General features: G+C 48.5%; 1 protein-coding gene and 1 non-coding gene across 2 annotated transcripts in view; one reads left to right on the top strand and one right to left on the bottom strand.

Annotated features, from left to right (window-relative positions):
- The window catches only part of CNMD (chondromodulin), a 29,682-nt gene extending 11,873 nt beyond the window's left edge, over window positions 1–17,809 (bottom strand). The window contains 4 exon segments of the mRNA XM_006083490.3: window positions 3,825–3,938; window positions 10,808–10,948; window positions 16,981–17,121; window positions 17,550–17,809. Coding sequence (XP_006083552.2) covers window positions 3,825–3,938; window positions 10,808–10,948; window positions 16,981–17,121; window positions 17,550–17,624 — 471 coding nt within the window. The 5' untranslated portion in view covers window positions 17,625–17,809.
- On the top strand, window positions 11,143–11,249 carry LOC111824668. Its single transcript, XR_002827760.1, has one exon. It is a non-coding gene; the product is annotated as a U6 spliceosomal RNA (small nuclear RNA).
- Window positions 17,810–24,293: the final 6,484 nt, after the last annotated feature.

The following is a 24,293-nucleotide window of genomic DNA, read 5'->3' as shown; positions in this document are numbered from 1 at the left end:
ACCTCCCTATCCGCCCTGCTCTGTTCGTGACAGGGGAAGGCACCCCAACCCCCTGATCAGCCCTGCTCTGTGCCTGATAGGGGGGAGCTCCCCAACCCACTGATTGCCCTGCGGCTCTGTGTGTGACAGGGTGCGGCGCCCCAACCCCCCCCTCCCCCCGCCCCATAGGCCCTGCTCTGTGTGTGATGGGGTAGAGCCATAACCTCCCCATCGGCCCTGCCCTGAGTGTGACAGTGGCGGCGCCCCAACCCCCTGATCTGCCCTGCTCTGTGTGTGACAGGGGGCGGCGCCCCAACTCCCCAATCGGCCCTGCTCTGAGCCCGACCAGGGGCTGCACCTAGGGATTGGGCCTGCCCTCTGCCACCTGGGAGCGGGCCTAAGCCAGCAGGTCATTATCTCCCGAGGGGTCCCAGACTACGAGAGGGCACAGGCCGGGCTGAGGGACCCCCTCTCCCCCCCGAGTGCACAAATTTTTGTGCACCGGGCCTCTAGTCCTATATAATAAAAGGGTAATATGCAAATTGACCCTAATAGCAGAATGACTGGGAATGACTGGTCACTATGACACACACTGACCACCAGGGGGCAGATGCTCAATGCAGGAGCTGCCCCCTGGTGGTCAGTGCGCTCCCACAGGGGGAGCTCTGCTCAGCCACAACCCAGGCTGACGGCTGCCAGCACAGCGGTGGTGGTGGGAGCCCCTCCCGCCTCCTCAGCAGCACTAAGGATGTCTGACTGCAGCTTAGGCCTGCTCCCCGCTGGCAAGTGGACATCCCCTGAGGGCTCCCGGGCTGCCAGAGGGATGTCTGACTGCCAGCTTAGGCCCGATCCCCCAGGGAGTGGGCCTAAGCCAGCAGGTGGTCATCCCCTGAGGGGTCCCAGACTTCGAGAGGGCACAGGCCAGGCTGAGGGACCCCCCCAAGTGCACAAATTTTTGTGCACCAGGCCTCTAATCGTATTATAAAATTAAAACACGTGTGTGATTGGCACCAGCAGGAGTTTTATATGTATCACACATGTGTGAGTCAACATTTATTTTTAAACTAGAGGCCCAGTGCACGGATTTGTGCACTGGTGGGGTCCCCTAGCCTGCAGGGATCAGGCTGAAACTGGCTCTCCAACACCCGCTGAGGGGTCCTGGATTGTGAGAGGGTGCAGGCCAGGCCGAGGGACCCCACCGGTGCATGATTGGGGCCGGAGAGGGACCATGGGAGGGCTCCAGGGCATGTCTGGGCCATCTCGCCCAATCCCGATCAGCTGGACCCCAGCAGCAAGCTAACCTACCGGTTGGAGCATCTGCCCCTTGGTGGTCAGTGCATGTCTATGTATTGGGTAGCTGCTAAGTCTCCTTGAGTTGATAGAGTGACCTTGTGTAGTAGGTGTCCCATAGGGCCCAGTGGCTCAGCCTCCCCAGTCACCTGAGGTGGACACTCTTGGTCCACCCCTTTGGGGGCTGTGTGCACAGTCTTGTTGTAGTTGAGCCTTGATTGCTGTTGGTATCACTGGGAGGAATTGACCTCCAGGCCAATTGGCTGTGAGGACCAGCTGCTACTACAGTGGGAGAGCTGCTGTGTAGCAGACACCCTTATGGAGCAGGACTTGCTTCAGTTGGGGCTTTGGTGCTCGCTGAGTCTGCCCCTTGAGTGTGTTGCTTATGGATCTGAAGAGTTGTAATCTGGTATGGTCTCACACTGACCATTGGGTACACTGGCTCTTGGATCTCCAAGGAGCTGCAAGGTCAGCCACTGCCTGGGGCCACCCAGCAGGAGCTACAGAGAGATTTGCAGATCCCTCCTCTTTATATAGGGTTTGGAAGTGCCCAGATGAGGCCCAGCTGTGAAGCAAGGCAGGCTGGTGCTGCCAGCCTTGGGTCTTCTTTTGATAGCTTTGGGGCTCCCTGACCCAGCTGCAGCTTGTTTAACAGGTTTTAGGCTGAGAAGGGACAGGCCATTCATATGCAAAAGCCTCTGTGCACAGCTTGGGTGGGGTTGTAAATTGGGTGGGGTGGGGTCTCAGGGAATCTCCAGGGCGGAGCAAACAGCAATAGCTGCCAGTCAGCCCTGCACTGGGGAGGTCCCAGCACAGGAACAATGACCTCTGTGAGCACCTCCATCTGGAAGAAAGCCACCCCTGCTTTCCTGCTCCGATGCCAGACAGTCCAGTTTCTCTCAGTATGTATCTGGGTTCTCTAGAATCTCGCCTGGCACTGGAGCTCAGAGCAAGCGTGAGCTTGTATCTCCCTCCGATTAAAAAAGCAAAAATTGTTTTTAAAAAACCCAGAATATGTACTGCAAATGTACAGCTGGGGGTCTGGTTCTTGTGGAAGGCAGCAGAGCGTGGGTTCCATGTCCACTGGGGATGCTGCCAAGGATTACAGTCACCACAGGCTTTCTAACAGAAACGAGTGATCTAAGAGAACGGCAGTGCAGTAAGAGAAGTTTAAAGGCAGAACAAAGGTCTTGGTGTCACTGTTATGCTGGGCCCTGGGAGTTTGCAGTGGGAGCACAGCCTTCTGCGGGGGGTGGGGGGGGTGGGGGGGGATGGCTCCTGAGGGCACACGGGGGCAGCTCGGAGGGAGGGACTGAGCCATGAAGGCCCGGCACCACCTCACAGGACGAATGGCTGGGGAAACTGGGAGTAGGAAAGAAAACGGAGGACACGCTAATGAGCTTTAAACCTCACTGGTTTGTTTTGCGCTTTTGTTTTGTTCTGTGTTCTGAGATACCTTCCGCTGCTGCTCCTCGGAGGGCAAGCAGCCGGCCAGTCTCCAGGCTCTTTGCTTACCCTTGTTTTTCCTCTTTTGCCTGAGGGAGCTGGTGCTGGCTCCCCCCTCTCAGGAGACTGGGAGGACCAAAGGTAATCATAATAAAATTAACAATGACAGCAGCAGCCACCTATTCATTATCTAGTAGTTTCAGGGCCGTGGGGGACCGTATGTGTGCCCCTAGTTTGTAGATGACAAAACAGGCTCACAGAGGTGAAGCCACAGCCACAGCAGTGTCAGAGCTGGATGTGAATCTACATTTTTCTGGTGCCAAAGTCCATGTTTGTTCCACCAGACGTTGCAACAACTCAAATGGAAGACAATAATGAATGTGACCACTTTGTAAACCCTAAAGTATCAAATAAATGTTAGCTATTATTGTTAAATGTGTCTTTAGAACTCTGTGTGCAATCCTTAAAAGAAATGTTTATAAAATCAAGCTCAAAGGCAAGCTATTAATAACAAACGGGAGAGTTATGTTTTTAAAAAACCTCACAAATTTGACACATAGAAAAGAAATTCGATATATGTTGATCTAGCTTCATTGGTTGAACTTGAACCAACGGGAAGAAGTTGTGGGGGAGCCATCTCAGCTCAAAACGGTTGGAACTAACTCCCAGGAAGTTGCCTGACACACAGGTAAGGGAGTGAGATGCCTCGAGGCTGCTTTCCCCACAGAGGCTGGGGCATCAACTGTTGGGATTTTCAGAGTAACTAAGGCCCCTCTGATGAAGAAAGAGTCTAACATGCGAAGTCCTTTATGTTTTCTTGATCACTGATTGGATAGTTCCCTATCATCAGGCAAATATGGGCCATGTGAAAACATCCCCGTTAAGCACTTTAAAATACGATTTTCCAAAACCACTAAATATGCTACATCATGTAAGAATGACCACTTAGAACCAACCAGGAGGACTAGAATAGTTTCAGTTCCTTTGGCAGAGAAGAGCTAGAATTTATGTTGTGGTCTCAAACCTATCGAGGAACCGGAGACAGAAAGGGTTGTGCCTTCAAGCCACATCTGCCAAGCCCTCCGGATGCCCGGGCCGCTGGTACCCACCAGTTCGGAGGCGATGCTCTGCTTGGCCACGGCGCCCACCTCAGGAACGCGCGCCTTCACCTGCGCTTTGATGTAGCACTTCTCTCCTCCCGCAAAGCGGATTCCTGTGATACCCTAGGAAAGGAGATAAAAGTTGATCCATCCATTTATCCACCTGTACATTTCTTCAATGTATTGCGTGTCTACAGCGAGCCAGGCACTGTTCCAGGAACTGGGTATAGGGATGAACAAAAGAGATGGAAGCTTTGCCCTCGTGGAGCGTAACTCAGCGTTCTTAACCAAATATAGGAAACTGAGAAAGTCAGGTGGTAAGTGCTGTGGAGAAAATAAAGCAGGTGTGAGAGAGGAATGACCGGATGGGGCTCTTGTCAGCGGGGTCCGGGAGGCCTCCCCAGGGGCGGCATTAGAGCTGAGATGGAGTATGTGAGTTGCTCCATCTTTCCCTCAAGATCAGGTGAAAGGCCATCCTTTCTATGCAGCTCTCTCCGACCATCCCAGGCTAAGGGGGCTCCTTTGCCTCTGACTTCCGTGGGCCCCCCGGCCCCCACGTCTTCACCCCTCCCTTGGCGCTTAGTTCTCAGTGCCTGTACGGTAGCTCCTTGTCAATGTCATCTCAGGTATAAGCTTTTTGAGATCGCTATCTGAATCTTAGCTCTTTCTTTTGGGCGATTTCACAAAGATTCTCAAAAGATGTTGGTCTAGTGAATTAATTCCACAAATTCAGATGTTTCCTAAGTTACCAAGCCCGGAGTAAATAGTAAAGGTTTCTACAACACCAGGAGTTGAGCTTTGCTGCTAGACTTTACCCAAGGACTCGGATGTTTGTTTTGTCCCCTGTGAGATGTACACAGTGTCTCCTCGTCTGCCTGGGGACCGGCCTCGGGGGGCGCCTCAGCCCAGGCTCATCTGGGCTGACAGCAGTGCTGACTCCCCTGGAGCCCATGGGGCAGCTCAGCGCTGTCCCCAGAGTGTTGGCTTTCACCTGCTGTCAACTTCAGGATTAGCGAGTGGCCAGAACAGCATTAAAGGGCTACACATTTTTGCCATAATAATGTAGACACCAACCCAAATCTGCACATCTCAGTATCCTGCTGAGTTGAGACAAATGTCAGGAAGATAAGAACTTGTTCCAATGTCAGTGCCAGGGAGTGGGGGGCAGATCAGCATTTAGGAATCCAGGGGTCCTGGCTCAGGACCCAGCCGTCTCCAATGAGGAGAGAAGCTGAATGGAAGTCATGCATGAGAATATTCATGGGAAGTGACACCACGTGTCATCTCAGAGCCAGGGGCCCCACAGATGCTGGTAGGTGGTGCACCAGAGAACAGAGAAGGAAAGGCTCACGCTTCCTACGGCTCCTCATGGGTTTGCCTTGGGGCCTAATTGGCCATGAACACACATGGAACACATGTCCCTCGTTTCTCCCAGCATCACCTCTCACCCAGAGGTGGCGGCCTGATACGCACTTGACAGAGGCTGACCGCAGAGGTTTCCGACTCACTGCACCCAAGTCACCTGAAGAGAATTTAAACACACAGGTGCCTGGGCCTCTCCCCAGAGATGCCCATTTAATTGGCCGGGATGTGCGCAGCCCCTGGTGCGCTTACAAGTTCCCCACGTGTTGACCAGGCGCAGGCCAGGCTGCGGACCACCCGTTCAGGGGGAAGGAACGCGTTCAGGGGGATGAAGTTTTAAGTGACTGATGTCCATGTCACTCCCAGATTCATATGTTGGAACCCAGCCCCCAATGTGGTGGTATCTGGACGTGGTGTATTTGGGAGGTGAGGCCCTCCTGAGTGGAATTCAGGCCCTTATAAAAGGGACCTGCTCTGTGAGGACACAGTGAGAAAGAGGACCCAGAAACCAGGCCCTCACTAGACACCCAATCTGCCGGCGCCTTAATCTTGCACTTCCCATCCTCCAGAACTGTGAGAAACACTTTTCTGTGTAGAAGTCACCGTCTGGGGCAGCCGCTCCAATGGCCTAGGACACAGCCTGTGGATCCCCGTTTCTTCTGTACCAGTTGCTCCCAAACTTTCCCTTGCACCCATCTCACCAGGAGGCCTTGTTCCATGAAACAGTGTTGGGTCCCACCCCCAGAACTGAGTCAGTCAGTCGGTCAGGAGTGGGGCTCATCTTGGTATTTCTAACAAGCTCTTGGGTGCTGCTGCTGTGGCCTAAGGAACACACCCTGAGAGCCGTCTACTGCTCTTATTCTGCATGTAAAGCTGGGGCACCTGGTTTGAAAGACAGAAGGCAGGGGAGGGAGAAAGCTGCCACACGTGTCCTCTTAACGGCAAACCCTCACGTCCTCTGAATGGGAGATGGGCCACAGGAGACACCATATAGCCACTGCCATGTCCCCAAAGGAGAGAACTGATTCTACTGAAGGATTCCAGCCTGGGCTGTGAGTGAGCGTTGAGGAAGTTCTGACGGTCTGCACTGGGCACGAGAACTGAGTGCCCCAAGGAGGGCTCTGTGGGAGGGAACTCACACACAATAACCACACGTCTAGCTACAAATCCTCATCAAGCAGCCAGATATAATAAGAGAGTAAACAGAGGGAACGGAAAAGCACAAGAAAGCCAAGCAAACCTTTTGTTTTTTGCAAAAAATAAGGCTGGTGATAATGAAGAAATTTGCTAACAAAGACAATGAGTGAAGAGTCCAATGATCTAACTTCGTTTTATCCTCAACCAGAGATATGTCTATTGATTTTAGGGAGGGGAAGGGAGGGAGACAGAGAGGGGGGGAGGGAGAAACATTGATGTGAGAAACATTGATCTGCTGCCTCCTGTATGTGCCCCAACTGGGAATCAAACCCGGAACCTTTTGGTACACAGGATGATGCTCCAACCAAGTGAGCCACCCAGCCAGGGCTGACCTAACATTCTTTTATCAAAAGTCAGGTAATCTCATGTTAGCCGCATATTTTTTCTTTCTAGGGGATCTCATCTATTTCTGTGGCTTAGGAGGGCAAGGGGTCCTAGCCCAAGGGACACTACAGAAGTCTAGGCCTTCAGTGGACATGGCCCAGGGATGCTGGTCCCCCGGCACAGCCCCGGAAAGTCCTGAAGATCTAACTGCCTTGGGTCCTGGTGAAAACCTGATTGGAAGTATCTGTGCCTAGAACCTCCCACAGTTTTACACATAAACACAAAGTGATTTTTGACATAGTTTTAATGTACAATAGCTTTCCTAGGAACGCAATTACTGTGAAAATAGAGAGAAAATGGTATTTTTGTTCACAGTTGGAAAAGATTGCCTGGTATTTAATCTGCCAGCACACATTTTTCAGCCGCGGTAGTGACAGTGATTCAACTGTCAGAACAGAAACATGACTTCCATTTTATTTTTTCTTTATTTTATCGTTGGGGGCCATAATGATTTTTGAATAAAACCTGGTAGGTAGTTTATCTTTTATTCTCCTCTAGCTTTTTAAATAAAAATTTCCAATATCACACAGTTGAAAGAATTGTATAGTGAACGCCCATATTTACTACCTTGATTTCTAACCGAGATCTTGGTTACACAAACAAGGCCTGAGAGGACCGGCGTAAACCAACAGCACCGATGCTGTCGAGGGTCTAACTTTCTAGAACGGAACTCACCAGCGATGAACTAACCAGCATTTGTGTCTGCAGGGCATTGACAAAGACGCCCTGACTAACTGGCCAGGCTCCTGAGTCCTCCTTGTGACTGAGTCGACCTTGGGCTCTGTCTTGGCCTGCTCATTCCAATTTTTGCCAGAATCCTGCTGAGTCAGCCTTGGTCTGAGCACCCTTGATATCTGATCAGCCTGCCCTGCCTTTAGCAAAAAATCCTGTTAGGTCAGTTTAGTAAAGAATTACTCCACCTCTTAGTAATTTTCCATCTACCAACACTCCCACTCTGGCTGTAAATCCGATTTTTCTTTATTGTGTTTAGAGCTGAGCCCAGTCCCTCTCCTCTACTACAAACCCCACAGCAGTAGCTCTCCTTGAATAAAACCTGCCTCACCTTTTCTAACATGTCCTGAGTCACTTTTTCTTAAACAGCGCAGAACCTGCAGCCCTCTGTTCCATGCTGTTCCCGCTCAGGACGTTCTTTTTACCATCAGTTCTACTAAAATCCCGGTGGGGTCCTGGGTTAGCAGGGGAAGCCGTTCACTTACAACTCAGAACCTTTTCCAACCGTTTCCAATCTGGCCCCACCTGCATCCCATCTGCTCACATTGGGCTACTTAGAACTCCAGGGCAGGCCTGTGGATTTGTATTCAGTGTTCTTTCCAAGGCCTGGCCCTCCTTTTCTGCTGGTTGAGATCCTAATCATTCTTCAAGACCTGGTTCACCTGTCGCCCCCTCTGTAAAACCTGCTCCAGCCCCTGGTCAGCAGTGATTGCCTTCCCTCTGCTCTCCACAGCTCTCTGCTCCCCACTCAGTCAGTGCGCTTCCCTGGCTGACCTGAGCCACCTCTGTGTGGGTGTCTGCCTCCTGGGCTGGACTGGAAGGTCTTTGAAGGGGGGAACAGATGTCAGTCAGCTTTGCATCCCCGATGCTTATCACTGTCCCTTGCACACAGTAGGTCCCAATAAATGCTTCTTGATTTTGGTTTAAAATATAGGGGAATTATGCAGGTACCATAGTGGTGGGTTCGTGTGTTTTCAAAAGTCCAGGTTTGCCCTGGATATTGTGACTCAGTGGATAGAGCGTCGGCCAGCACACCATAGGGTCTCAGGTTTGATTCCCATTCAAGGGCACGAACCTAGGTTGCAGGTTGATCCCTGGCCCCTGTTGGGTGTGTGCAGGAGGCAACCAATCAATGTGTCTCTCTCACATCTATGTCTCTGTCCCATCTCTCTCTCTCTCTCTCTCTCTCTCTCTCTCTCTCTCTCTCTCCCTCCCACTCCATCCCTTCCACTCAATCAATGGAAAAAATATCTTCAGGTGAGGAGGTGAGGATTAACTACAACAACAAAAGGTCCAGGCTTATTTAAACTCAGAAGAGGTTCTATCCATCACAAAAATGTTCTACTCACCAGTTCTGACTTAGAGAAATGTGGAAGCTATCCAACAAAATTGATCAGTTTATAAAATATGTTTGGTCCTTTTGGCCCAGGAGAACAAAACACATCAATACCATTATTAGAACCAAAGGACTAGAAAACAGAGGTGTAGATTTCGGATTAAAATATTTTAAAAGTCTGCTCCTGATATCTACACATTTTGATAGAGATGGATCCCTTTTTATTCAGCTATGCAGCTACCTTTGCATATCTTGGTATTGTGGCACATCATAGGTATTCATAGGTATTCTATATTGAATGATGTGTGTGGGGGAGTCACACTTTATAATTTTATATTGAGTGATAGAAAGAAAAATGCTGTTACCTTGTCCTGCGTCTTGCAGTAAAAGCCTTTAATAGGTCCAGAGAAATTATCCCTGTGCACTGACCAGAACCAACCGCAAAGCTATGACTGAACGAGGTACAGTCATAAGGCTGTGGTGCCGTCCCAGGGCAGAGCCGCCTGAACACAGCCAGAGCTTCTCGTTATCAAATAATATCTAACCTCACCAGGGCTCTAATGCAGCATCTGTTTGATATTCAAAAGGGCCTGTGAAGTGTGTTTTGGTATCAACAAGGGGAGTTCTTTCATTCCGATGAAAATCACCTCTAGTTTTCCTCGCCAATCAGAAGAAGAAGGTGGGTGAGATGTTTGTGGGCCGATAAATGATCAGAAGAGACATTATTTTTTCAAGTGCCTTTTCTTCATTATGAAGACTCAAGTTTAACAGGAGAGCACAAATAGTGGTGCCGCTTCCTTATCTTAGAACGTGAAAGAGAATATGGTATTTATGTTGGCAAACAGAAAAGTCAGCCTGCAGTGACACGCTGGTTTGCAGATGGTCATTGAAGCATTGATGCTTAGCTTAGTGTCTCAAATTGCCTGTAAGTCGAATTTTTGAAAACAAACATGGCTGACTTTTTCAAAAGAGACCAGAATATGCTATCTGTAATAGGCAGTAGTCAGAAAATATATGATGTAATAGGGGAATTTCTCCATGCTAATTTTCTAGATTAAGCGGGAAAACTACAAAATTGAGAAAAGCCCTACCTGTATTTGATTATTAGGTCATTAAAATCTCCCTCCTCTCCCATCAGCAGATGAGTGGATTAGAAAACTATGGTACATCTACACAATGGAATACTACGCTGCTATAAAAAAGAAGGAATTCTTACCATTTGCAGCAGCATGGATGGAACTGGAGAGCATTATGCTAAGTGAAATAAGTCAGGCAGTGAAAGAAAAATACCACATGATCTCACTCATTTATGGATAATAAAGAACATTTTAACCTAATGAACAAAAAGATAGATACAGAGGCAGAGAAGCATCGAACAGACTGTCAAAGTACAGCGGGAAGGCTGGAGAGTTTTTTTTTGGGGGGGGGGGCGGTAAGAGATCAATCAAAGGACTTATATGCATGCATATAAGCATAACCAATGGACACAAGACACTGGGGTGGGGTGGGGTGAGGGCATGTGCCGGGTGGTGGGGGAGGCCGGGGGAAGGTCAATGGGGAAGTAAGGGAGACATGTGTACTACTATTTGTAATACTTTAAACAAGAAAATAAAATTTAAAAAATAAAAATAAAATCAAATCTCCCTCCTCTCTGTAAGTTCAAAAAAAGAGTTTGCCCTCTTGGATAGTGTGAGTACTTTATTCACCGAGTTGTGGATAACTGCTTGGAAAGAAATAGGTCTTGCACGTGTTTCTGCCAAGACTTCATATAGTCCCAAGAACTGTTCTTTCGATGCCAAAGTGTTGTGGTTTTTTTTTTTTAATTTTGAAAATATTAAAAACAAAGAGCAGTCCTTTCTCGGAGAGAATCTGCCATGAGAACCGGTGACCGTTGGGATGTGTGTGAGAGATGCTTCTCCCTGGATGGGAAAAGCCCCCAGGCTGCCTGGTCAAACTCTCTAAATGCATGAAATATACTTACATTCTGGAAATCATTGACTTCAATGGCCTCTTCAGCTCCACTCCCCATCTTAAAGGTCTCCAAGTTGTTCCCAGCATCTATTTCCATTGACCCATCTTGTAATTTCCCATTGATGCTCATGGTGTAATGGACATTGTAAATCTGGAAGTGAACAGAGTAGTGAGCTTTCCTTTTACAGCAACTCAGGGATTATCTCTGGACCTGCAGTAAATGAGTAGCTTTCACATTTGTCAGAGATACAGTGAATCACCCTTGAGAGTAATATATTTGTATATGAGAACTTACCTACATACCAATCATTTAATACAATGATTTCTTTAAGAACACCTTCAAAAGTGCTTGCTTCTGCAGCACATATACTAAAATTGGAATGATACAGAGAAGGTTAGCATGGCCCCTAAGCAAGGATGACATGCAAATTTGTGAAGCAAATTCCATATTTAAAAAAAAATGGAGAACACCTTTAAAAAAAAGTAAAACCTTTGGCAGTCTGCGATACAAATTCAGATAGCTCGGTGATTCGCACCTCTGGCTCTGTGTAGATGCATCTGAGTAGAATCTCCAGCTCCCATGCCTGGGTTCCTTCGGACCAGACAAATCAGAATCTACAGGTTTAGGGCTTGGACACAGATCTTTCTTTTTTTAAAGGAAATTCCACTATGCAGCTAGAGTTGATGGATAAATGGAAATGGATGAGGTAGAAGGTTAACTGGGCTATTAACTGAACAAGTCTGCAGAGGGCACCTCAATTTGAAAGTTTAAAAAAATCTTTTGGTTAAGATTTGGCATGGAATGTGGTATAGAGGAAGGACTTCAGACCAGACTGGGATTGCCGCATATCGAGCAGCATCTGCAGAGAGCAAGGTCAATGTGCACATCTGTTTCAGCTCAAAATGGGAGTGACTCATTTTATTTATTTATTTTTTTAAATATATTTTATTGATTTTTTACAGAGAGGAATGGAGAGGGATAGAGAGCCAGAAACATCGATGAGAGAGAAACATCGATGAGAGAGCCCCACTGGGTATGTGCCCATAACCAAGGTACATGCCCTTGACCAGAATCAAACCTGGGACCCTTGAGTCCGCAGGCCGATGCTCTATCCACTGAGCCAAACCAGTCAGGGCGGGAGTGACTCATTTTAATGACTCGGGAGTGACTCATTTTAATGACTCGATGGTGCGGGCGTATGGGGTTGTAGGGCGTTTTGTTATGAGACATGTGACTGTCCAGGAATCAGAAAGACAGGTGGCCACACCACTCATCCCTGGGTCTTGGGAGGCGCCTTGAGTGTAAAATGAAGAGGTTGACTTCATAGGTGGTTTTTCATTTATGACTTTAAAGCTCCGACGTTTCACAGAGGGTGGCAGAGCAGGTGGGACTGTGAGTCTCCTTTCTTCCCGCCCACCTACAATTTAAGCAGAGCCACTCGGCTTCTGTTTTATGTACTGGATTTCTGAGTAAAATCTTAAGAAAAATTCTACCATTAAATTTTTTTTAAAAAAGTTTACCACTAAATTAGATGATCCCAAGGGCTCTCTTGGTTTAGACGTCTTGGCAGTACACTACTTTAAAAAATAATTCCTGCTCAGTGTGCTGCTGACTGCTAGAATGTTCTCTGAGTTGTGGAATAGTAGGTGGGTTTCTTTCCTTCTTTCTTACTTTTTCTGACTTAGAGGCATATATATGTATATATATTTTATATATAATGTAGCTCTTATATGATACTAGAGGCCCAGTGCATGAAATTCATGCATGGTGCGGTCCCTAGGCCTGGCCGGCAATTGAAGTGCGAGAGTCTGGCATGGAAGGGCAGGTCCCCGCTGACCTCTGGGCCCTGCTTGCACCTGGGCCCCTGCTTGCACCTGCTTTGGCCTGGCACTGCCCGCTCACCTGCTCCTCCATCCCGCCACAGTCCCGCTCTCCTCGGGGCCCATCAGGGCCAGCAGTGCCTCCACTGCCGCCTGCTGCCAGTGCCTTGTCGGGGATGCCTGCCATGTTCCGTGCCACCCCCTGGTGGTCAGCACACGTCATAGCGGGTGGTTCAACTCCCGGTTGAATGACCGCCAGAGGGGACAATTTGCATATTAGGCTTTTATTATATAGGATGTAATATATAAATTCTTTAAAGGGGAAAGGAATGAGAACTGATGAAAGACGTTTGCTACTTAGTGTCAGTAGGTCATTACCACAAATAGCTCAGATTCAATTCAAGTCTGATTTTCTTTCTCCTTATGAAGAATGACTGCTACATGAACAAACACTGGGAAAGGATCTGCTGTTATTGGATCATTACTTGTAGAAAACTCATTATTACAAGACCCACAGGGCATGCTTTTATTTTATCAGTGGAGATGCAGAGATGGCTTTGCTAGCCTGTAGCCTTCCAGGCCGCAGCCTTCATTCAGCAGAACAGAAGCTACTGCGTGCTAGCTAGCTCCACCATGGCTCCGCACCCCTCCTCCCTCTTCCTGAACCACCCTCCCTGCAGCGCAGGGTCTCCCAGGCTGGCCTGAGGAGAGAGCCACTTCCTGGGGTTCTGATTTAGTTCAGCTGGAGCAGAGCCCACCAGCCTGGTTTCACTTGGCAGCTCAGGTGGCCCGTGTGGGAAACCTGCTTTCTCTGGCCGAGCCAGTGCTTTCTTGAGGTTCAGACAGCAGACTGTCCTGTCCTTGTGCTCTCTGAGCAGCTACTGTTCATGTGGGTCAATTACGACTGTCAGAAGGAGCAGGCAGACAGCACTGTGAGTTCCTGCTGGCACGGCGTCCTTCACTCAGGCACCAGGAGGCTCTTTCTCTGGAAAGCATTGCACATAAGCTTTCACTAGGGAAGCAATGCAACACTTAAGAAATCAATGATGTCCACCTTTTAGCAGGTCTGAAGGAGACAAGATTTCGACACTAGAAGAATGGCTTGTGGTCGTAAATTTCACTTCCCTCCACCACCACCACCTGTCCTCACCTTCCTCCCAGCAAAAGCTTCCTGACCAAGCACAGGCATTGCATCCTTTCTCCTGCATCCAGTCCATCCTTTATGCACAGCCCACAGCCTACGTGGGGCTCAGCGAGAGGTCTGTGCCCCTGAGGCTATGGGGCAGTGGTGGTAAACAGTCTGAAATTATTTCCAAAGTACTGGGCCCCGAGCTCAGAAGGAGGCTGGGCTGATGGAGCAGTAATCACATTATTTCCTCTAAACTGATGGAGCTGCTGGCACCTAAGGCTATTTCTATCCAAGTACAATGAAGTTTATTATTTGCCAAAATTCTGCTCGATATGGTGCCTTTTGCAGCCAAGGATACTTGCTAATGAGTTTCTAATAAAGCCTGGCTTCTCTGAGATTAATTACATAATGTTTAGGCCAGTGTCTAGAAAAATCCGTCTGAGAAGAAAGGCCCCCAGCAATGATCTCACACCCTATCCCACAGGGTAGGGTTGTCAGCTATCTCATATTGGTGGGAATTTCCCATATTCCAATGCCTAGTTCTATGTACAATAATGTTCTATGTCTGAAACATGGCCTCAGTGTTTGAGCCTAGACACTTGTCCCCAATTATTAGCACTCGGATGCTTCATAGTCTTCCAGCTGACTTCAAGTAAACCTGTCCTCCTGGGATTTACCCATATGAAAGGGATAGGAGGTGAATTACAGCTGGTTAAGTCAAAATGGGAGAGCAGCCCTAGCCGGTTTGGCTCAGTGGATAGAGCGTTGACCTGCGGACTGAAGGGTCCTGGGTTCGATCCGCGGTCAGGGCAACATGTCTGGGTTGCAAGCTCGATTCCTCGTAGGGGGTGTGCAGGAGGCAGCCAATCGATGATTCTCTCTCATCATTGATGTTTCTATCTCTCTGAAATCATTAAAAACATATGTTAAAAACAAAATAGAAAAGCAGAGCTACAGATCATCCCCAAAGACTGTGTAGTCCATTTGGTTGGAGGTGTCTTTCTGTTTGACAGAGACTTGCCTTTGTTTATTATGTTTTGTTTGGACTACTTAGATTTGTGATCAGGGAAAGCAGACCTGTGCGTGTGCTGGGCAGAGATGGTGCCAAATTTGCTGTATTTAGTTATCTCACGATTTGCTTTTCAGACTTAAGTAATCTGGATCAGCATCGAATATTTTGGGAGTAAAAAACAAAACAAAAGAAAACAAACTATCGCAGTGTTCTTCATTCTCCTGCCTGTCTAGGAAATAGCGATAACTTTGATTGTCGGCAATAAAATGTGATACACTATTCCTCTGTATTCTTAGAATTTAATACTGCTCTCTTGAACGAGATAATCAACCGTCTTACAAGAAAGTAAAAGATATGAAAAAAGGAGCCCACGCTATTCAGTAAGATCTTTCAATCTCTCTTTTTAGAAGCTTGTCAGTTAGCTGTGTTTGCCTTGAATAATTAAAAGCCAAATAATATTCATTTACATATATCACATGACCAAAATCTTTACCAAAAAATAAAAATAAATAAAACCACAAAAAAATCCCAAAGCTATTTTTATCCCCAAGTGACCTGTAGCATTGAGGTTTTGTCATCTAAAAGATAGCATCTACATTCAAATACCATACAATTTCCCAAGGGATGACAATCTAAACTCTGCTATTAATGGAGATGTAGATATTGAAATTGTTCCCATGTTTAGTTGCTGCTTTCAAATATGAGCATCTGGCCCAGCTTCCATATTTAAAATACAAATACATTAAGGCACTTTTCAAATATACACAAAATACTGTGCAATTCTGATCTTACAAATCGATGCTTGTGAATTTGATATAGTCTCTAAAACAGACTCGGCGCTAAATGGCATGCTTATCTACATTAGGCATTTGAGTTAAAAATACAAATTAGGCAGCGACTGCAGAAGATGTTATGTGTAAAATGGTTGAATTGCTTTCAGCACCATTTTCTCTAAGTACTGGGATTCGTTCACGCTTTGAATTTCACGGTGGGAGAGAGGGGGGAACAGCAGTCACAGATCCTCTGAGGGCGATGATTAAGAAACTGCCCTTTGTGTGGATCCCAGAGATGGAATTCTTTTCCATTAGTCCAATAAGCTTCTGCCAGCCCCGGGAAATGGTCATCGAGATAAAATGCCCCCTTTCCGTAGGTGAACAAAATTCAGGCTGTTTAAACACACTGTAACTCTGCCCAGTCAACTTAGAAGCACTTTTTATGCTCCTCGAGGGCCCCTGGAGCTTTAAAATAAATAGTTGCAAACAAAGAAAGTAGGGCAGCAGTCCGTGAAACAGTCACCATTAAAACACACGTGACTAGGCCAGTAGGCCAGCATGGATTTTTAAAGAGATTTGCCACTTTTAAGGAAGTTACACATCACCCTCCCCCCTCCCCCAGAGCAGGGTGGAAAAGCGCGTTACCGAATAGGACACACTTAAAGAAATAAGCAAACAAACAGAAACTCCTGGAAGGTCAAATTCGTTCCCAACGCTAGGCCTTCACTATCTTTGTCCCAGGTTCTTAAATTCCCAGCCTTTCTCAGCCGAGAGAGGCTGCTCCATCTCTCCCCTGATGAGTTAACCGAGGCCAGAGGATGACGTGCCTTATCCAAGGTCACACACTGCCCAGCGGAAGCGCCAGCCTGTTCTGCAGAAAGGGGCTTTCCTCGAACCGCCCCATGCATTCCCCCTCTACTCGGCTACTCTGCGTTTTAATATTGCCCCTTACAGCCCTGACTTCTTTTCTGCAAAGTGTCCTAAGAGCAGAAAGCAGCACAGTGGCCTTGGAAGGAAGAAGGCAGAGGTGCCCGGGAAGCCCCGCAGTGGTTCTCAATCTGTGGGTCACGACCCCTTTGGGGGTCGAAGGACCCTTTCACAGGGGTCTTCTAAGACCATCGGAAAACACATATATAATTACATATTGTTTTTGTGATTAATCACTATGCTTTAATTATGTTCAATTTGTAACAATGAAATTGGGGGTCACCACAACATGAAGAACTGTATTAAAGGGTCCCGGCATTAGGAAGGTTGAGAACCACTGCTAGAGGAACGCAGATGCTGGGCGGGAGGCCTGCCAGCCGCCCAATGGCCCCCCGCCCCACCTCCGTCCAGCGCTCTGGCGCCACCTAGCGGGGAACATGCGCGTGACAGGGAGGACCCCACCACCCCGCGCGCCTCGGGGTCCTGCGCGCCTCCCGCCCTGCGCACCCTTCCCGACTTACGTGATTGTCACTCCCCTTCCAGAAGTAAAAGGCCCCGATGGCCCCGAAGAGCAGCAGCACCGCCCCCGAAATGAGGACCACAGCTCCGACCTTGAGCAGCCGCGCGGGGCTGGAGGGCTTCACGGTCACCGTGGCATACGCCTGCGGGCGGGGACGGAGGGGGACGGATCCCATCTGCGCCGCCCGCACCGGAGATCCCCGCGCAGCGCCCCCGGAGGAGAGGGAGCGGGGGTGGGAGACAGCTCGCCCTGAGCTCCTCTCGGGCTCCCTGGCACTCAGGCGTGGATGCCCGAGAAGCAAACTTTTCGCGGTGCAGGGCCACCACCCGGTTGATCTGCACTCGCCACCGGTCACAGGACGCCCCCTCCTGACACCCCTTTCCCCCTCCGCTTCACACCTGTCTGTGGATCCGGTGACCCCCGCGCACACACACACACACACACACACACACACACTCGCGTGGGGCGTCACCATCCACATTTGGGCGCCCACCTTGCTCCCACCCCCCACATTCGGTGGCACAAATCCCTGACGCCCTTACCCTGCGAGTGGGCTGGGACCCCAGGTACTCACCGGGGGCTGCAAAACTCGACGTCGTCAGGCCCTCCCAGGGCGATGGGAACTTTGTCCGAGGTCTCCGTCATGGCTGCGGCCACAGGAGGAGACACTGTGAGGCTGGCGCACGCCCTGGGCTCTGTCCGGCTGCCCCGACGTGCAGGGCTTTTCAACTCCCCACACGCGCGCACACGGCGCCCCGGTCCGCCCGGGACAGCCCAGCGGTGCCCACCCCTTCCAGGGCCTCAACCCCTCCCCTCCCTTCCTCTCCCGGCCCGGGCAGCAGTGAGAGCCCGTCCTGCATTCAGGACACACCTTCTCTCTTTCTTGTCTACTGACCCCCCTCCCCCCCAAACCCCAAACAACCAGATCCTAGCAAACCAGAATGTGTCACGGGTCGGGGTGGCGGTGGGGATGGGGGTTAGGCGGTGCGTAGACCAGGATGCCGAGTCCTGCGTGCGCCGCCAGGAAATGCTAAGTTGCCAGGACTCTTTCTACCATCCAGGGATCTCCTAATATAAATGTCCGAGGGCTCCGTGGTGCACCTGGCTGGAGGCCGTTTCCCGCTGTGTCCTTGCACCGGTGTTGGGAAGCCGGCGGAGCAGGACAGAGAGGAGAGCAGGGTCCTGCAGGTGGACAGGGGCACTGGCCAACGTTTGCCAGGTTTACACCAGCCTGGAATGGCTGGATGGCCCCTGGGATTAGCACATCTTAGAGATGGCCCCTGGTCACCAGTTTCTCTAGGAGGTTTAGGGGAGGGTACAGCGGCAGCAAAAATGGGGGCCAGGCAGAGGGAAGGAGTGGGGAGACCAGAATAGAGTGCATTCTGGTTGGTTGTCTAAGTTTAACAAATAACAATGGCAGAACCCTTTCTCCAAACACTGATATGTCCAAAGGGATAACTAGATAGATTCCTTTGGATATAACAGGAGAGATGCCATCTGCCACTACTAGGAGGCCATGGTACCTCCTTTGGATCCAGGCTTCATTAATTCAGGCTGGCTTATGGCTTCCTGCAGACGCCTCTGCTGATGAGTAAGGGGGTAGGAGGGGGTGGGGTTGCATGCCAGGGGCTGCTTCCTGAGCAGAGGGCGATGGGTGGGCAGGACTGCAGCAGGAGGAAGTGTTACTTGGGAGTGGATGCCGATGAGAGGGAGGACGGGTGACAAGCAGGATGACACGGGCTGGGGCAGAGGGGAAGACTTCCACAGGAGAATCCGTAGGACTTAGCAGGCCCCGGGCTGGGGATGCTGAGGTTTTGGGCAGTGTGGAAAGAAAACGAATTTTCCTCCTACATTTCTAAGTTCTTCTGGATTGACTAATATTCAAATGAACATGAGAAAGATTATCAGGAGAAAATAACCACTTTTTAAAAAATGTCTGCGTATTCTGGGATTCCATAAGAATATTAGCCCTGAAGACAGATGGGGCAGTTCAGGCTTCTATGTCATCTGGAGCTAAGGAAGTGTGTGTGTGTGTGTGTGTGTGTGTGTGTGTGTGTGTGTGTATGATGTTGTGGTTTGTGACTTCAAAAAGGCAGGATGGCAATTCACATGGAGATGGAAAATCAAATGGTAAACACATGTTTGCTGCGCCATCTTGAACAATGGGACACAGAGAGGACTTGATTAAAAGGGCCTCATGGCCTTAGCCGGTTTGGCTCAGTGGATAGAGCATCGGTCTGCAGACCAAAGGGTCCCAGGTTCGACTCCTGTCAAGGGCATGTACCTTGGTTAGAGGCTCCTCCCCTGGCTCTGGTCAGGGCTCCTGCAGGAGGCAACCAACCAATGGGTTTCTCTCACATTGATGTTTCTCTGTCTTTCCCTCTCTCTTCCACTCTCCTTAAAAATCAATGGAAAAATATCTTCGGGCGAGGATTAACAAAAACAAAATGAAGGTAAACTTTAAAATAAAATAAAATAAAATAAAATAAAATAAAATAAAATAAAATACCCCCCTGTCTACCACACTTAGTTTATCTTAAACTATAGTTATCTATGGTGATATTGCCCTTACTGGAGCAGGCCTTCTAGCTAATGTTTTTTAGGCTGCCGGGGAAGGTAAAAAGTTTTCCTGGAGTCTTTTGTTTCTTGAAAACAACCGATTTAAAATAATCAATATCCCAAAAGACATCTTTTGGGGTGGCAAATTCTGCTCCCCACAAGCCCTAGGACAGTGGTTCTCAACCTGTGGGTCGAGACCCCTTTGGGGGTCGAATGACCCTCTCAGAGGGGTCTCCTAAGGCCATCGGAAAACACATATATAATTACATATTGTTTTGTGATTAATCACTATGCTTTAATTATGTTCAATTTGTAACAATGAAATTGGGGGGTCGTGGCATTAGGAAGGTTGAGAACCACTGCCCTAGGAGGATTGGGCCAGTCGTAGGAATCCAGTGGAGATGCGGACATTGTGAGGGGCAGTTTTGAGAGAGTGGATACGGTAAGACTGGTTTTAGACACATGGAGCCTTGGTGGGAGTAGGGGAGGGGGCAGAAGGGGATGGGCGTCCTGAGCCTGCCTTGAATTCAGACCAGCAGACACTAGTCTGCACATCCTGCTAGGTGTAAGGTGCTGAGGACTCAGTAAGGGATGGTGCCCAGGGCACTGCCACGGCAGAGTTCAAAGACCTCCTTTCCCCATGGCACTTGCCACAGGAATTTCAGAAGGATAAAGGGAAGTCACAGAGGGGTTGGGAGATGATCCAAGACAAAGTCACGATGAGAGAAAAAAGGAGAGTTCGGGAAGAACGGGTCAGCGGTGTCAAATGCTGAGACAAATGGAAGCAAGAAGGCGCTGGGTTTCAGGGTTGGGCGTGCACAGGAACCAGGACCACAGTTTCATGTGCTTTATTGGCACAGAAGACATATTGCAAAGGGTTATGGAGTGACTGAAATATTAGCAACTCATATCACAGTCAAGGAACTAATTGTCTTATACAGAGAGTTCTTAGGAATCCTTAGAAGATCAACAATGCAATAGAACATAGGAACAGACAATCCACAGCAGGAGAAATTCAAATGGCTCTTAAACATAAGAAAATGCTTGACCCCATTCATGAAAAGAAAGGCAAATTGAAAGTATTCTTTCTCAGCTATCAGACTGGCAAAAATAAAAACACTCGTTCAAACAATCTGCTGAGGGTCCGAAGGGAAATGAGCCCCCCCCCCCCATACATTGCTGTGGTGGATGAATGGGTACAACTTTTATGGAGAGCAATTTAATTCCGGAATGCAAATGCAATTTCATTTCAGTGGACTTAGCCCACAGATGCACTCACAGGGGTGGAAATATCCTATGTGCAAGGATACTCCTCGCAGCATGACGGCTGGAACAAAAGGCGGAAGCATCTCCAGTGTCCACGGGGAGAATGTATGGTACATCCTCACAGAGCGTTCTTGGCAGCCATTGAAAAGAATGAAGCCGCTTTGGACACACTCGTGTAGAACTCGCTAAGATGTTTTAAGTGAAAAAAGCCAAGGGTAGGAAATGTGCATAAACGTCTCCATTTGTGTAAAACAAAACACAAACAAGAATACGCATGTGTACATGCTCTCTGGAAAGAGACACAGGATGGTGGTAGCAGCTGGCCTCTGAGGAGCACGGTGGGGCTTGGGGACACAATGGAAGGAGATGTTTCATTGTGTACCTTCTGGGGCGGTTTGAACCCTGAATTATGAACATGTACTAACTACTCAAAAATGAGTGAATTAAAATAATAAATAACAGTGGGTAGCTGGATAGAAAGTGAATGCTGCAAACAGAGACAGTTCTCTCAAGAGCTTTGGCATTGAGGGGAAGAAGGGCGTAAGGGATAATAGATCAAGGGAGTTGGAGGCTCAAGGAAAGTCCCCCCAAACCCCTAGGTTGAAAAGACATTTGAAAGCTAAGGGGAGAGGGGCAGGGACAACAAACCGGAAAGTGGGGTGGGGGGGAGTGATGGGCTCAAAGCAAGCAAGAAGATGAACTTTGAGGAGAGAGGGGCTGGAGGGGGTAAGTGATGATATGCTTTGGGGACCCACGGACTCTGAGGAGAAGGACACTGAAGAACAGGTGAAGGGTGGGGGATGCAGGATGCTGCCTCATTCAGACAGCAAATGAGGCACAGTGTGTGGGCCAGAACACAGCAGGGGCTGATTGGGGCATAAGGATGGGGGTGGGCAGGGAGACCAGTTGCATCCTCTGAGCACATTTTCCTAAAGTGGCCTATTTTTAACAATTTTAAGGTAATATATTTCCATGATGATGGTAAAAGTTATAAAAAGACAAATAAGAGCAGCAGCAAGGAAGCAGGGAGGCCATGTACAAGGGCACCAGCGGGTGCCCATGTCACAGGCTTGCTCCCCTCGGCCCACTCTCTGGTGGACCCAATCCAGGGGCTCATTCCCAAGAGGTTAGAATCCTCATGCCAGGTTCTGTGCCAGCTCTGGAAACACAGCAACAAGCACATGGGACATGGTCCCTGATCTTTTTTTTAAAAAATATATTTTATTGATTTTTTTACAGAGAGGAAGGGAGAGGGATAGTTAGAAACATTGATGAGAGAGAAACAGCGATCAGCTGCCTCCTGCACACCTGCTACTGGGGATGTGCCCACAACCAAGGTACATGTCCTTGACTGGAATCAAACCTGGGACCCTTCAGTCCACAAGCCAATACTCTATCCACTGAATCAAACCTGTTAGGGCAGGGGTGGGCAACCCCTGGCACGCGTGCCAAACATGGCACGCCAGTAACTTTTGCTGGCACACGAAACCCTCTCTTATAATCTTCCATTTACATTTTTTTATTAATATCGACTTTTTTATTTTTCAGATAAATTCAGTGTAGGTGCATCTTAGATAAATAAATAATTTTACATAGCAAGTTATCTTAAAGACCATAGACATGGATTGACGAGAGAGGGGAAAAGCCATTTCAATAGTGTCGAAAACAAACTATTGAGGACTTGGAATGCCATTCCAGAAAACATCTTCTGTTTAAAAAACTTTGCAACAACGGTTGCTCTCCATGTTTTCATCCACATACGCTTGTGAATCTTTGTTCTCAGAGATGAATTTTGTTAAGTCTTGTAATAGGAGTAGCCTGACAGATGAAAGTAGTAGCTCGTGCATATCTCTGAAGGTCACAAAATATAAGCCTGATATAAAATCTCTGTCATCAGTGATCCAGCAGCAAAAGTCCCACTGGTAATATCAAACAGAGTCATAAAGTTTTCTGTCGGACTATCAGTGTACATGTATACATTAAAAAATAAATGTATTTTTCATCATCATATACTGTGTTTTTGTCGCTTGAATGAATTTTATTATTTCTTCAAGGTTCTTCACATACGTACACCTTAAGAGATATCAAGTAGGCGTAATATTTTCTCAAAAAATTAGGGTTGGCACGCAGAAGAATTTTGAGTCAGAGATTTTGCTGGTTTTGGCACGCACTCACAAAAACGTTGCCCACCCCTGTATTTGGGCATGGTCCCTGCTCTTGAGGAGCTTACAGAGCAGTGGAGAAGACAGTCATTCACAGGTAGTCACAGAATAAGGGTGTCACTGCGGCTGTGATAAAGGACATGAGGAAAATGCACGGGGTGCCCCTGTCATGTGACATGCAATCTACTCCGGGCGGGGAAGGGTTAGCACCCGAGGAAGTGCCATTTCAGCTGAGAACCGAAAGAACAGGAATTTTCCAGGTGGAGACGAGAGTCGGGGTGTGGGAAATATGGGTGGGATCGTGTGTCAGAAGGCCCTGAGGCAGAAAAGAGCTTGCTATTTGAAGGAAGAAGGGAGCCACAGAAAGAATGGTGGGAGATGAGGCTGCAGAGAGGCAGTGTCTCTGCAAATGAGGCCTTGGCCAAGGTAAGGATTTAAAAATGTTTCCTCAGAGTATTGGGAAGTCATCAAGGGCATTGACATAGTGAAATGGCATGATCAGGCCTGCATTTTGAAAACACAATTTTGGCCACTGTGGGGTGAAGTGATTCAATTGGAGGAGGCACGAATGAAAGGGGCAGGTTTTTTTTAGGAGGCACTTACAGTGGACCAGTTGAGAGATGATGGTAGTCAGAACTGGGAAAATTGTAAATGATGGAGATGGGAAGGAATGAATGGGTTGGAGATCTACCTTCGAGGTAGAATCAACACGCTCTGGAGACTGAGCACGAGGCGTGTGGGAGGGGCAGGGCTCATGGCAATGTGCTTGGTGGTGTCCGTGAAGAAGCAGAAAGGGCCATCTGCTGAGACAGAGAGGCCAGGGGACTGAGTAGGGCCTGGGAAGCATGATGAGAGTTCATAGCAGTTGTCTGAGAAATAGGTTATGGAGTTTATAAGAGCAGTGACCACTTGGGCTGAAGAACATGAAGCTGCCAATTCTCTCCACAGCACTCGACCGACTCAGAGCAGGAGAGAAGGCCCTGGGTGATGTCGGAGGTGACTGGGTGTGTTAGTTGGGGTTTTCCAGAGAAACAGAACCAATAGGATCTACACTAATAAAAGACAAACATGCAAATTGACCGTACCTTCACTATGCCTTAAGCCACACCCACCAGCCAATCAGAGCGACTATATGCAAATTAATCCAACCAAGATGGCGGCCAGCAGCCACGGAGCTGGAGCGAGCAGGAGGCTTGGTTGCCCCAATGATGGAGGAAGCCAACTTCCCACCTGCCGCGGCCGGCTCTGAGCTCCAAAGCTCCATGTCCTTTATCACTCAAGCAACAAAGTTTCAATTATAGAGGTAAATAAACCCCAGATACCTGCT

Source organism: Myotis lucifugus, unplaced genomic scaffold (genome assembly GCF_000147115.1).
Source record: "Myotis lucifugus unplaced genomic scaffold, Myoluc2.0 scaffold_7, whole genome shotgun sequence".
Lineage (NCBI taxonomy): Eukaryota > Metazoa > Chordata > Mammalia > Chiroptera > Vespertilionidae > Myotis > Myotis lucifugus.
Note: the sequence above shows the minus strand (reverse complement) of the source record. Positions and strands in the feature narration are given on the sequence as shown.